This window comes from Aquila chrysaetos, chromosome 2 (genome assembly GCF_900496995.4).
Source record: "Aquila chrysaetos chrysaetos chromosome 2, bAquChr1.4, whole genome shotgun sequence".
Classification (NCBI taxonomy): domain Eukaryota; kingdom Metazoa; phylum Chordata; class Aves; order Accipitriformes; family Accipitridae; genus Aquila; species Aquila chrysaetos.
The window spans coordinates 7,466,169-7,479,246 of NC_044005.1; the positions used below are offsets into that span (position 1 = coordinate 7,466,169).

A 13,078-nucleotide genomic window follows, 5' to 3' on the forward strand; every position below is an offset into this window, starting at 1 on the left:
AAGCCAAGCTTCTACTTTGGATTACTTTTCTAACACAAAATTCAAAGCTCTCACATTATATCCAAATAGAAATATTTACACAAGATGTGTATAAATATAAAGTTTATTCAGTATAGTGTTTAGAAAAATAAGTTCACATCATCTCAGAATACAAATAAAACACTTAATTGTCCAGGCACAAACCCCTATTACAGTACAACAAACATACATACTTTAGATCTCTTTGGTTGGGTAATTAAGCACAGATATGTTTGATGATACACTCTGGGGCGACATCACCTAACAGTGCAGTAAAGTCTTCTGATTATTCCCTCCTCTAATGCGTACATTCCGCTTAAGTTTCATATTTGTTGTAAGGCACAATAAACCCATATTGCAGAAATAACTGGTTAGTTCTGGACAAACAGTACATGCAGCAAAAGAACAAACATCCTCTGAACGTGAATCCTGAAAGTCAGAAGATTCACCCCCTCCTTGAGTTCAGAAATTTAAGAAGCTAGTTTTAAATTATATGAAACATACAAGTAAGGTATAAAATATCCTTCAAGATAATAACTGCTAGGAGATACAGGAAGACTTCAGGTCTCCTTCCTTGTAAAATGTCATTACTTTTGTTTCCAGAGTTATAAAATTACTATTCTTTTTACGATTTGAGATGCTTCTTGACCACAAGCACTAGGCGATTCGTGGCCCCAGGAGTCCTGCACACATATTTCAAATGCAACTGGAGGGATGCACCCTGCTGCTTGTTCATCTGCCCTTGCTAAGAAAAGTGCACAGGTGCTGGAAATCTACACATGGGAAAAGCTCCTGTGCACATGGGGCCAAATTCTGCCCTGCTTAATTTAACTGAAAATAGTTACTGAGGTGATTTTGCAGGATTGGAAGTCAGAATCTGTCCATTATTGTCACTAATCTCGGATTGATAGTAATAACAATAAAGATGGTTCCAGCCTTACTTCTGGGTAAAGTAGCTTTCTGAATGCGTCTTCCTGAATCCACAGGTAAGGTAAAGCAGTAAATTGAAAGAGGTATATGCTTCGATAGACTGTGACCGTTCGGTTATAACTGTCTGAGTGTCAGCCTTGTGCACTGGTTCATACTGCCACCGTATACTGGGCCAAATCCGTCCCTGACCCAACTCCAGTGAAATGAATGGACCATATTCTCGGCTGGTGTGAAAGGACATTAAAGTCAATGGAACTGTGCTAGTTTAGCCAGCCGAGGACCTGGCCGATCGATGTCCGTGATTTATGTGGCTGAAATGTCCTTTTAGGTAAGACCACAGGAATAATGCTGCAAATAGTCCAGACAGAGCATTCAATTTAATATATTTCTGGTTCTCTGCAAAACTCCGGGTGAAACAGAGGCAGCTTTAGTTAAAAGTAGTAAAGAACAAAGGCTTTTTTAACATCATGCTTTGTAGGAATTTGATCAAACTTTAAGCATATTTTTCAAAGCTGAGCCTGGGACCAGAAAAGTCGTAGAATTTGGCAATGTTTCCTGTAAGATTTCCAGTGGACTTACAAGTTACAAACATATGTGAAGTTGAAACGATCCTTTATTCTCATCTGTAACAGAGAAGGAAGGAGGGAGAAGGAACATGTATGCCAGATAGACATACCTTCCATTTGAACAACAGAATGTGATAATAAGGACTGTCTGTGGGGCTTAGACACTCACTGCCATTCCCGTGTGTGGGACATGAGCATCCATATCCCCTAAACACCATGTAAAATCCCTAGTTTGGGAATCAGTGGAGCAATGCCTTATTAACAGCAGCCGAAGATCTGGCCGCAGATGCTTTTCGGGACTCTGTGTACTGTCTATTTAGAGCAGTTAGCCTGCTTGCTTGAGGGCCACATAATAAAAACTGACTCTTATTTTACAGTAGGAGTAAAACTACTATTTAAATATCTATTTTAAAAACACTGTACCGTGCAATGAGTCTTTATATTGTGCATATGTACCTGCAGAAAACATGAGGTTATAACTACGTTATCTGGAGGGAATGACACTTAGTTTCAATGGGAGAAAGAAAGAGTAAAACACAATAATAAAATAAGTTACTTGGTATCTGGAAGACTAGAATAGATTAATCTTACTTTGTCCCAAACCACTGCTTTTATGTACATCCTCCGCTCCCACTGAAGAGCGGGAAGTCTCCTATTAGAAGTACCAGACACTCCAAGATACGTGCCACTGTAACAACATACACAGTTTTCATGTCAACTGTGCTGCAAAGCCATAGAATTCAGAGCCTCAGTAACACAACAAATGCAAAGGAGGAAAAATAAAATACAAAAAAAAAGTAACAGGTACTGGTGTAACACCGCAGTCTTTTCAGTTATGAGACCTGATTGTGTCAACAACCAAGAGAGTGCTCTGAAATACTCTAGCTTGCCTCCAAATATAGTCTGAGCTTCACAGATGAAATGTTAAGCCCCAAACAACTCCTTCAGAGCCACGCACACGTTCTCCATTAATATGACAACGATATAGCGTCCTTCTAATTTTCCAAACTGTTCAACAAATTCATGCAAGGCAGATACATCTCCTGTTATTGTCATCATCATCTTGGTTTTATGGGCAAAGAAGAGGTGGGAAGCAGATTGCTCGTGCTGGAGCGCAGCAAGCATAAACAAGCAGAGCAGAGGGGAGAATTCTGGACTATCCAATTCCCTGCTCACACAGAGATCCCCTGAATGTCAAGGGAAGTTGTGCCAGGGAAACGTATAGCTCCATGTTCTGCTTGTGATAATCTCCACTTTAAAGCGCTTGCCTTAAACACCCTTTTTGCTTGGGAGCAGGTGGGGACAGCCAACTGCTTATGGGCTGCTTCTGTTTGCAGAGCATCAGTGACTCGGTACAGCTGCAAAGTGCACGCCTTGCACGCTTGCTCTTCCCTTTCCCTGCACTTTTCCCTGCAGCCCTAGAGACTCCAATGCTTGCAGCATGGACTCCAGTGCCTACCGACAGAGCTCAGCTTCAAGGTTCCACAGAATACCTTGCAAAACACGCTGTATTCAATATAGTGCAAAACAACAGTGAGGATGCCTACGCCACACTCACGGGCGTACAGAAAAAAACCTTCATTCCTCAAAGGCTTTCCACAGAACCAGTTAACAACCAAGACAGAAACAGACCGGGATGTGCTACCTCTATTCTCTTTCCTTTCCATTTTTTTGCCCTTTACAAGTGATCTTGTTTTGTCCTGAGCCTGATTTGGAGCCCACATAAGCTTATGAAAACATTTCCCATTGCCTTCCAAAGGCTTTGGACCAGGCCCCTGATGAGGATGAATACATGCTTTAGTTACTGTATATATTCACATTAGAATAAAAAAATAACAAAACAAAACCACAAAGATTAACAGCATGTCATTTTTATACATCTGCATTCTTCTTATTATTTTAAAGCTTAAGGATGTGCTTTTCCATGCTACAAAAACTCCGCTGGAGAAAAGGTAAGAGCTGTTCTACCTGCCCAGAGCCCACCTGCTCCTGCTGTCCCCGGCGCAGCGCACGGGGGCGAAGGGAGAGAAGACCCATCCCCAGCCAGGCAAAGAGCATGGCTGCTTCCAGGAGGCCTTCGGGCAGCTGCAGTTCCCACCATCAGCCCCCACGCTGCTTATTCTGGAAGGAGATATAAATACACGCTTAAGTGCACTCCTGGATGGGGGCCTGCTTGCTTGAACAGCAGCTGAAGCCCTCCCACATGAGCCAATATATTTGGCCAACGGGTCCATGTAAATATGGAGCTCCCTTCCCTGGCCTGCCCATCCAACCTTTCCTGTTCATCTGCCCGAGGCTGGAGCCAAGACCTCTCCCTCGGCACTACGGCTCTGCCCATGGTCCCTCTCCGGACTCCTCCTGCCCTGCTGACGTGCTGCGGAAGGACCTATCTTTGGCGCTCTGCACCGCTAGTAAATGTCACCCACGATGACTGACAGACTTAAAACTCTTCTTACTCGTGCAAGTAGGGGCACCGAAGTCAGTGGGTCTACTTGCAGAAGTAAGGCATCAGGATTTGGCCCTGAGGACGGATATTTGCAAATCAGTGTTTTTATTCCTCCTGCCACTGTGCTTCAGTAACAAAGATAAGGCCACTAGGAAGAAAGGCACGTGGAATTCTGTAAAAAATACACAAAAAGGTTCAACTAATTCGCAAATTACTAACGAAACAAACAAAAAAACCCCTGAACACAAAGACAGAGGGGGTAGAGACAGGGACCTCCTGGGTTTGTGAGACTGGGAGTTCATTTTCTAGTTTCAGTGTGATTAACATTTTACTTTTACAGTCTATTGCTTGAAAAACTACAAAAAAGTAAAACCTTGTCAGAAATAACTACGTTTACTTCCTGCTCAAACAATAAAAATAAATTAAACAGCCAGAAAACGTTTTCCTTTTCAATGCCTTGTGTCTAAAGTGAAAGGGAACATAAACCATAAATAAAATCCATTGTACTAATTTAAAAAAAGTCTCCTTTATAAGAACTGAAACAATATTTACATTCATACTGGAGAGAAAGCTTCTGAGTTGCATAATTAGAGTTTCAAATGATGCTTTTTCTGGTGCACTGACAAAATGCTAGCTATAGCATTTAGAAACCTGTAAATGTTTGATGTGACATTTTTGGTTTGAAAGCAGATCTGCTGGAAAAAAAGCAAATACACCAGTAACAATATTATTTATGATTTTGTTTCGTTTCTTAACCTCAAACAACATAGAAGTAGCCGGTGAGGTATCGTCTAGAGTTCCTTAAAAATTTCTCAATGCCCATGGACTAGAAGTAAACAGCAAAAATGACCGCGTTGTTTCTACCTTTTCGGAGCGAGACTTTTGTTTTCTATCTAAAGTTAGGAGTGTATACTTACTGTTGAGAGTATGTTGTACTATGGAGAGTCTAGTTAAATTATCAGAGTAGTGTCTCTTAGCCAAACCTGCACCCATTCGCTCGGTACTTGCCCTGGCATTTCCTTTCTCCTTTAATCTGCTTAAAAGAGAATACTGCATGCAAACCAAGTGTGGCAACCTAATTCCATTGCCAGAGATTCCTCTGTACATCGATTCAGACCATTTAAATGTTCTGTTTTCTTTAAATGAAAAAAAAAAAACAAAAACAAACCAAACAAAAAAAAAAACCCACTTGGTGCTTGTTAGGGCCTCAACAGGAGACTTATCTATCAAAACAGAAAGCAAGAAAAAAAAAAAGTTACAAGTCTTGCATATCTTCATCCATCTGAACTGTCTGCAGTTTGGCAAGTTCTTTTTTGTCCGTTTCCAGTTCTTCACAAACCGTGTCAACCATGTTACTCATAACATACTTGGATTTCGAATCCAGCATCATTAAATTGCCAGTTGACTTACTCTCTGAATTAGGTAAGAAATTCTCTTTGACGTCAGGTACGGCTTGCAGAACTAACCTGTGCTCTCTGACAAAATCTTCATGTACTTGTGCAGAGGGGTGGCTGACACGGTCTCCGCTTGTAGAAACTATTTCTCCAAGCGCAGGCTGTGCTGTAGAAATGGACAACAGATCTTGACTGGTAATCAGGGAACAGTTCTGCAGGGTTGCATAGTTAGTGTTGCTGATAGATATCACGGTAGAGGTACTGGTCACGGGCGATGACATGGACTGGCTCTCCGAGATGCCAGAGTTCAGTTCTGCAGCATTTAAGAGAGTTGGTGGTGTAAGGGAAAAATTATGTGAGGGCGTTACATTCACTAATGAGGAGGCCAGGGACTGGAGTCCTCCGCTGGATATATTTTCAGAAGACATGTTTACATTTAGTTGCGTGTTCTGGCTGACTGGCATCAACTGAGAAAACACAAGGCTTCTTTCCAGTCCTTCTTGCTTGACAGAGCCTACTGCCTGGCCTGAATTGGGAACCGTATAAACGACTGCACTCGGGGCAAGGGGGCTGAAGAAAACCTTCCCTTGCTGCACTGTTGAAGATTCAGTTGTAAAAGTTCCTCCGTCAGATGTGCTGGGATTTACTGAAACATTACCTAGAGAAAGGTAAGCAAAAGAAAGGAAAACAGATTATAGCCGGCAGAGAGTTGTGCAGGCACTTTGTTAAGATGTTTTGGTCTTTTTTATGTTTGCAGTACACACATATGCCAATATTTCATGCAACACAGAACAGTGTTGTTTATAACAGGTGAAAGAAAATTTGGTATGAAGAAATAAAAGCCATTAACAGAAACTGCTTCTAGAAAGAAAGAAAAAAAAAAAAAAAAAAGGTTCTTGTATATTAGGTATTTTTCAGACTCTCATTAAGGGGCAAAGAGTCCCCAGCCACGTGACTAAAATGAACGTGCTTTGGCCTTCACTAGTTGCCACCACTCAATTTCTATCTAAGAATAGAAGCATGAAAAGCTATTAAAGATAGTTCAGTGACAGACTACAGCTTGTGTGTGGGAACTGGAGGCACGTCACATGAAAACCACTACTTCTGGGCAGAACCTACCTGAGTCACCCCGAGTACAGAAAACATCAAAACCCAGTAACTTCTGTCAGGTTAACTAGGTAGTCCATCAAGCACTCAGACATATTGCCTTTCACCTTGTTTTATCGCTTATTTCTAAAAGCCTAACCCTACCACATCCACCACGCTGTGTGAAGTCACCCAGTGACTGCCTACCCTCGCTGAAAGCCATGGCACTGCTTGCATGATGTTGCAGCTAGCCAAAGCAAGAAGAGGTGGCCAGAGATGACCTGAAGTTGGTTTTACTGGACATGCCGTGTAAGTTGTCATTATAATTATTCCTAAAAGAAGATATACTGGCTCTTGGGACTGGGTCCCACTTCAAACGCCTCTCTTTCTCAAAAGCAGTTTAATTGTAAGAGGCTGAATTTTTTAGAACAGCACTGAAGATTAATTTCTCACCTGGGGAATATTTTAGCTCCCTATTCACTTCTGTTAATCGATGATGATTTTTTGGAAGATGTTACTCATACGCGTAAACTAGAAGAATAAAGTGAGGCAACTTGCAGTTACCTGGCAATAAGATAACATTTACTGCAGCTTACTTAAAATAGCCTGCAGCACACTTCACTTGGAATAGGCAGCTGGCTATCCAACCTTCTCATGTTAAGAAAAACAAAAAGAAAAAGAAATCAAAGCAGCAAACGCAGATCTTGACTTTTCTCTGCACCAGACTAGACATATGGTGGATCACTCTCCAGTGGGAATCGGTAGTTTTAACAACAGGGAAAATATTCAGAGAGGAGCTTATTATGAATCTTTGGACTTTCAAATACAATAGTCCCACACTACTTAAGGGACAGAACTTTCTTTCTCACCTTTGCTGGCTGTCAGTTTATGCCTCGGAGCACGTGGATTAACTGGCTTTTGTAATTACAGGTGGTATTCAGACTAAATGTCTTCTCTTTTTCATCTTGGTTAAACTACGTACCAACAACTTCCAGTGACTGTGAGTGCCACATTTTAGGATAATTGCACAGCCATTTAAAATGTTTGTAGAGCTTCAGTGCTCCTCCCCGTATTAACAGCAAGAAAAATTCACTCCCTATACACGTTTAATTCAAATAAGCTAACGTGAACACAGTTTGATTTTCATTACAGTACTCACAGCTCCTGAAAGTAGAAAGATTCATTCAAGTTTATAATTTTCATAACCAAAGATACAGTGGCTAATGAGTAACAAAGCTGTTAAGTTGTGCTTTATAATGGACCTGCTTCAGAACAAGGATCCAGAACTAGGCTTGTGCTCCCTGGGATTCTTCCTGGCTGGCCCCAAGTTTCAGTCTATGGTATGTTAAGACAAACTCTAAAGCAAACTTTGGGAGGAGCCTGCACACTTGGCACGTGAACCTGCGATGACATATTTCCCTTGGACTGAGGGCAGTTTTATCCGAATACCCTCGCATTTTATATCTACAAGCTATTGCATATTTCTATTGTTTCCCTGCAGTTTAATCTTTCTTAATTATAGAACCGAAAATGTACGAGTGTAACTGCTTGGTCTTGTTGTGTCTATAGCCATTTAAAATTTATTTTTATGAAATGCTTTGGTTAAAAAACCAAAACTACCACCACAAGAACAACAGTAACTATTTCCAGCTGCTGCAATTTTCATTAACCTTCTCATTAAAAGATTTCAACGGCAAATGGGAAATATTTTGAATTACCGAAACGTGTAAAATTTACAGATATTTGTGAAGACTGGTATCACAGACTTCTGAGAACAGCATAAGATGAAAGGGGTGTAAAATACCAGACCTCCTTCTCTGCTCTTAGGAGAGGAGCTCACCCTCATCTAACAGTCTGCCCACACACATAACCCACTATAAAGGAAGGCAAAAGGTGTTATTTGATGTACTGTGTGTGGCTGTGGCTGAGATACAATCCTGGTACCTTGGAGGAAAAGGACCACAGCTTCTGAAATGCTAAGTGTGCCCGATTCCAACTTTTTCTCATACCTCTTGCTGTAAGAGACAAAACTTTTACCTTGTGAAGCTGCCACAGAAACGGGAGGCAGCTGCAGAGAAGAAAAACCGATGCTTCCGTTCAGCAGCTGGCCATTTGTTCCTGAATTGGGGATCTGGACAATGCCATACTGGTTTATTTGGACAGGAGCAGTAAAAGTAACTACGGAGCCTCCATCTTGGGAAGCAGCAGTTTGTACGCTTTCCCTTTTCACCTCTGAGCTCGGTATCAACCCTGGGAATGAGACCGGGATGTTGCTGGGGGTGAAGGTGGCTGCTGCGGCATTGGGAACCGAAGCCTGAAGAAGTTTGAAGTCCTTAACGTCTTCTGATGAAGATGACAGTATGTCAGTAATGGCCACCCCGTTGCTCACAACGCTCGACGTGGTTTTGGGCGAATTTAAGGTAACCGTCTGCGAAGCCCCCACGCTGAGTCCATTGAGAATGACACCATTGGGTCCCTGAAGAAAAGAGCTACCATTGAGAAAGACGGGAGAGGTACTGGCAGGCACGAGGTTTCCATTCAACAAGACGCCCGATGAGCTCAAGGCTATTTTAGTGTTTCCGAGCTGCTGCATGTAGACGGGCTCCGTGTGGCCAGGAAGGCTGAGGCTGGTAACGCCATCGGATGAGCTGGAGAGCGGATGGGGAGATAAATCCTCCTGCCCCTTACTGGATTCATCTTCCGTGCTAGGGTTGCCATCTGACTCGCTATGGGAAAAGACGGAGAGATGACATTGCATTACCACGGCGTGCCAGCGAGCTCTGCACCAAGGGGGACTCCTTGCTTTGATACAGTTCGTCAGAGTTTTCCCGAGCAATTTTTTCGGTGTTTTGCCTTCACGAGGCACTTTAAAACGGAATTTCAAGCCAAGGGGGAGGTTTCTTGGAAAAGGACACATCAAATCACACGCTCGCCGAGGACAAACTTTACAGCCTGGGTTACGGACTTGTAAATAAATCCCCCCTCCCCGGCCATCCGACCGAAGGGGGCTGCCCGAGCTCCCCCCCCTCCACCGGCCCAGGGTGCCCACACGTGTGAGACCGGCCGCAGCCATGTGGTAAATCGCTGGGCGGCAGCTGCGGGAGGTGAGAGCAGGCCGGGAAGCACCGCCCGACCCTCCCGGCCTCGGCCTGCCGCCCCCGGGCCCCCCGCCACCCCCGGCCCGGGGGGAAGGAGGCGGAGGAGCCCCCCCGGGGGCCGCGCCCGCGCTACCCCCAGGTGCCGGCGGAGGCACCTCAGGCTCTGCCCGGCGGCCGGGGGAAGGAGCGGGGCGGGGGGGTGAGGGGGGCCGGCCGGCCTTTGTGCCGCGCCCCGCGGGGCCGCCCCGGGCCGCCGCCACCGCCCCGCCGAGCCCCTCCGCCCGGAGCTGCGCCGGGTATTTTTTTTTTTTTTTTTTTTGCTGACTGGTCCGCCCTCGGCTGCATTTTTCGGTCGCTCCCTCCCCCCCGCCCGCCCCCCCCCCCCGCCCTTTGATGTGTCCCGCGGAGAGGGGGCCGCGGCCGCACAATCGCGCCCTTGGTTGAGAAATGCCTTGGGGCCCTCCGCCGGCCGCCGCTTTTTTCCCTCCTTCCCTCCCTTCCTCCCCCTCTCCCCGCTCTTTCTTCCCCCCCTCCTCGTCTCTCCCCTCCCTTCCCGTCCCTGCCCCGGGAGGAAGGAGGGGGGCGGGAGCGGGGAGGTCACCTCCACCTGCCCGCCTCGCGGCGCCGAGCCCCCGCCGCGGCCCCTCACCGCCCGGGGCCGAGGGGGGGTGAGCCCGGGCAGAGCCCCGGGCCGGGCGCGGGCGGAGCGGGGCCGGCCGGGCGGGGGGGGGGGAGGCTCTCCCGCCCCGCGGGGAAGCAAACCGGCCGCGGGGCTGGAGGCGGAGGCCTGCGGCGGGCCGAGTCCGGCGGTGCCGCCGCTGAGGCGAGGCGAGGCCCCGGCGCGGCGCGGCCGGCCCCGCTCCCCCGCTGAAACCCGAGCCCGGCCCGCTCCCGAGTCAGGTTTCAAAACAGAGCGAGCGGCGGGACCCCACACCCCCGCGCGTCCTCCGGCCGCCGTCAATGATTAACTCTGTCAGGAGCGACAATCGAATAAAAACAAGGAGAGCGGGGGGGGAACGAACACCCCCCCCCCGTCTCGTCTCCCCTCTCCCGTCCCTTCCCCGGAGCCCGCCGCGCCGCCAGCGTCCGCGGGGCGCCCGGCGGCTCCCCCGGCCCGGGGGGAAGGGGCGGCGGCGCGGGCCGGGCGCGGCGGGAGAGGCGAGCGCGGGGAGGTGGAAGGGGGTGGCGGGGGCCGGGAAAGTTTCCCCGCTCTGCCTCGGCGCGGCTCGCATGCCTGCGTGCCCGGGCCCGGGTGGGTGTGTTGGGAGCGAGGGAGCGGGGGAGGGGGGAAGGAGGGGAGGACGAGGCGCACGGAAGGTAAGCGCCATGTTTGCAAGGGAAGAAAGAGCCGGGAGAGGGAAGGCAGGCGGGCGGGAGAGGGGGCGGGGAGGAAAGTTTGCCCTCACCTTTTGGACTGGGTCTCGGAAGGGTTGCGGTCCCGCTGCCTGCGGTTCTTGAACCAGTTGCTGACCTGGGTGAGGGACAGCCCGGTGATCTTGGCCAGGTTGCGCTTGGCGGCCGGCGAGGGGTACCGGTTCAGCTTGTAGAACTCCTTCAGCGCGTTGCGGGACTTCTCCTTGAAGCAGTAGACCGTCTCCTCGCCGTCCCAGATCGTCCTGGGCAGAGGGTATTTCCTCCGCAGCCTGTACTTGTCCACCGCCCCCAGGGGTCTGCCCCGGGCTCGCTCCGCCTCGGTGTAGCGAGCCTTGTACCAGAGCTCCTGCAGGAGCGGGTGGTTGGAGGAGTCGAAGTTGTGGCTCTCCAGGATGCTGTAGAGCTCGGCGTAGATGCCCTGGTGGAAAGCCACCAGCGCCCGGGCTTTCATCAGGCTCTCGTTGCCACGTAGCAGATCGCTCGGGGGCAACGACCACAGGAACCTGGCCAGGCGGTCCAGGTTCCCACCTTGCTGCAGCGCCTCGCAGACGCAGGCGACGTGGTCCGGGGAGAAAGCCAGGGGGGTCTGCGAGGAGGAGGAGGAAGAAGAAGAAGAAGAAGAAGAGGAGGAGGAGGGAGAGGAGGCAGCGTGGTGATTCCTGGCCAGGAGTTCCGTGTGGAGCAGTACCTGGTCCGCGGCTCCCTCCTCCCCGGCGGCGGCGGAGCCTGCGTGCTCCATGGGGAACGGGGCCGCGGCGGGAGGGGGCGGCGGCGGCGCGGGGTTGAGGGCTCCCGCCGCGGCCCCGTCGGGGGGCACCTTGCTGGCTTCAGAGAGGATTTCCATCACATTTTCCTGCTTGATCTCCACCGCGCTCGTGATCTCGTCCGTGGGGGAGGCAGAAGACATGCTTCGGTTTGATTTTTTTTTTTTCTTTTTTTTTTTTCCCTTCCCCCCGTCCCCTTCTCCTCCTCTCCCCCCTTCCTATCTCTCTGGAAAGTCCACTCCTCCTCCTCCTGCTCTCGGCCGGCTCTAGCCGATCAGGTTTCCTCCCGGCCACGCAATAACCATTAACGATAGCTGCTATAGCAAAGTAGTGTAAACGGGCTCCTCTCCGCGGCTCCCCCCAACGTGACTCCCAGCCCCGCTGCAATACTATATGGCACCGCAGCCTGCTGGCCCGGCCGCGCCCGCCCATTGGCTGCGCCGCGCCGGGGGGGGCGGGGGCTCCCGCGTCTCCAGGGCAACCGTCAATCAAACGGCCCCGCTCCTCTCCTCTCCCCCCTCCCCTCCGCTCCCCACCTCCACCTGGAGCGCGGCGCCCCGCCGCAGGGACGGCCCCGGGGGCGGCGGCTCCCCTCACCTGCGCCGCCGCGAAGCGCCTTTCCCCGAGCGGGGAGGGCGCCGGGGTGGGAAGAATTAAAACCCTCAGGGGGTGAGGTACGGCACCTCGGCCGGGCCGGCAGCGGGGCGAGGGAGCTACCGCCCCGCAGCGGCCTCCTGTTGATTATTCATTAGGCGGGAGTGTCCTGTCCTGTCTTGTCCTGTTCTACCCCCCCCCCCCCCCGTTACAACCGGAGCTCTCGGGCCAGGACAGCCTGCGGCCCCCCCCCCCCCCCCCCGCCCCAACGCCAGGCAGGTGCTGCCCGCGTCGGCTCGTACCTGCTCGGCCCGGCCGCCCCGGCCCTCCCCGCCGCCGGCTGGCTCTGCCTGGCGGTGGTCGGGGCCGGGAGGGGTGCGGAGCCAGGCGGACCGGGCCGGGCCCGGCCGGGCCCCCGCGGCGGGCGGAACGCGCGGGGCGGCGGGCGGCGCCGGCGGGCCCCTTTGGCGGCGGCACCGCGCGGCGGAAGGCGGAAGGCGCGGAGGGAGGGAGAGGGAAGGAGAGAGGAAAGGAGGGAGGGAAGGAGGGAGGGGGAGGCGGCGGCGGCGGCGGCCATGGATGACCAGGGCTGCCCGCGGTGCAAGACCACCAAGTACCGCAACCCGTCCTTGAAGCTGATGGTCAACGTCTGCGGGCACACGCTGTGAGTGGGGCCGCCGCCCCGCCCTGAGGGGGACCGGGCGGGGGGGGGGGGAAATGGACGCGGTGAGGGGAGAAGCGCCCCGGCCCGGGGGCTGCTCCTCTGCGGGGGGCCCGGGCGGCGGGGCCTGAGGGGAACGATCGCTCC

General features: G+C 50.8%; 2 protein-coding genes across 3 annotated transcripts in view; one reads left to right on the forward strand and one right to left on the reverse strand.

Moving 5' to 3' along the window:
* Positions 1 to 87: 87 nt before the first annotated feature.
* Positions 88 to 12,035, reverse strand: SIX4 (SIX homeobox 4). The gene is made up of 3 exons (XM_030005149.2): positions 10,945 to 12,035; positions 8,478 to 9,166; positions 88 to 6,012 (listed from the first exon to the last, which is right to left on the reverse strand). The coding sequence occupies exons 1-3, from the start codon at positions 11,817 to 11,819 to the stop codon at positions 5,216 to 5,218; spliced, it is 2,361 nt and encodes a 786-aa protein (XP_029861009.1). The 5' UTR covers positions 11,820 to 12,035; the 3' UTR covers positions 88 to 5,215.
* Positions 12,036 to 12,742: 707 nt separating this feature from the next.
* The window catches only part of MNAT1 (MNAT1 component of CDK activating kinase), a 127,414-nt gene continuing 127,078 nt past the window's right edge, over positions 12,743 to 13,078 (forward strand). The window contains exon 1 of one of the 2 annotated variants that reach the window (XM_030005181.1): positions 12,743 to 12,934. In XM_030005181.1, the coding sequence (XP_029861041.1) occupies positions 12,846 to 12,934 (89 nt within the window). In that variant the 5' untranslated portion in view covers positions 12,743 to 12,845. The remainder of the gene's footprint in view (positions 12,935 to 13,078) is intronic. The other variant, XM_030005190.2, reaches the window with a different exon arrangement.

Bases quoted from the DNA above. Each gene is read 5' to 3' on its own strand.
- SIX4 (XM_030005149.2), bottom strand. From the start codon at position 11,819: ATGTCTTCTGCCTCCCCCACGGACGAGATCACGAGCGCGGTGGAGATC. The intron at 9,167-10,944 runs GTGAGGGCAAAC...CTTTTCCCATAG, and splicing joins TCCGAGACCCAGTCCAAAAG to CGAGTCAGATGGCAACCCTA. The intron at 6,013-8,477 runs GTAAAAGTTTTG...ACCTTTCTCTAG, and splicing joins TTCTGTGGCAGCTTCACAAG to GTAATGTTTCAGTAAATCCC.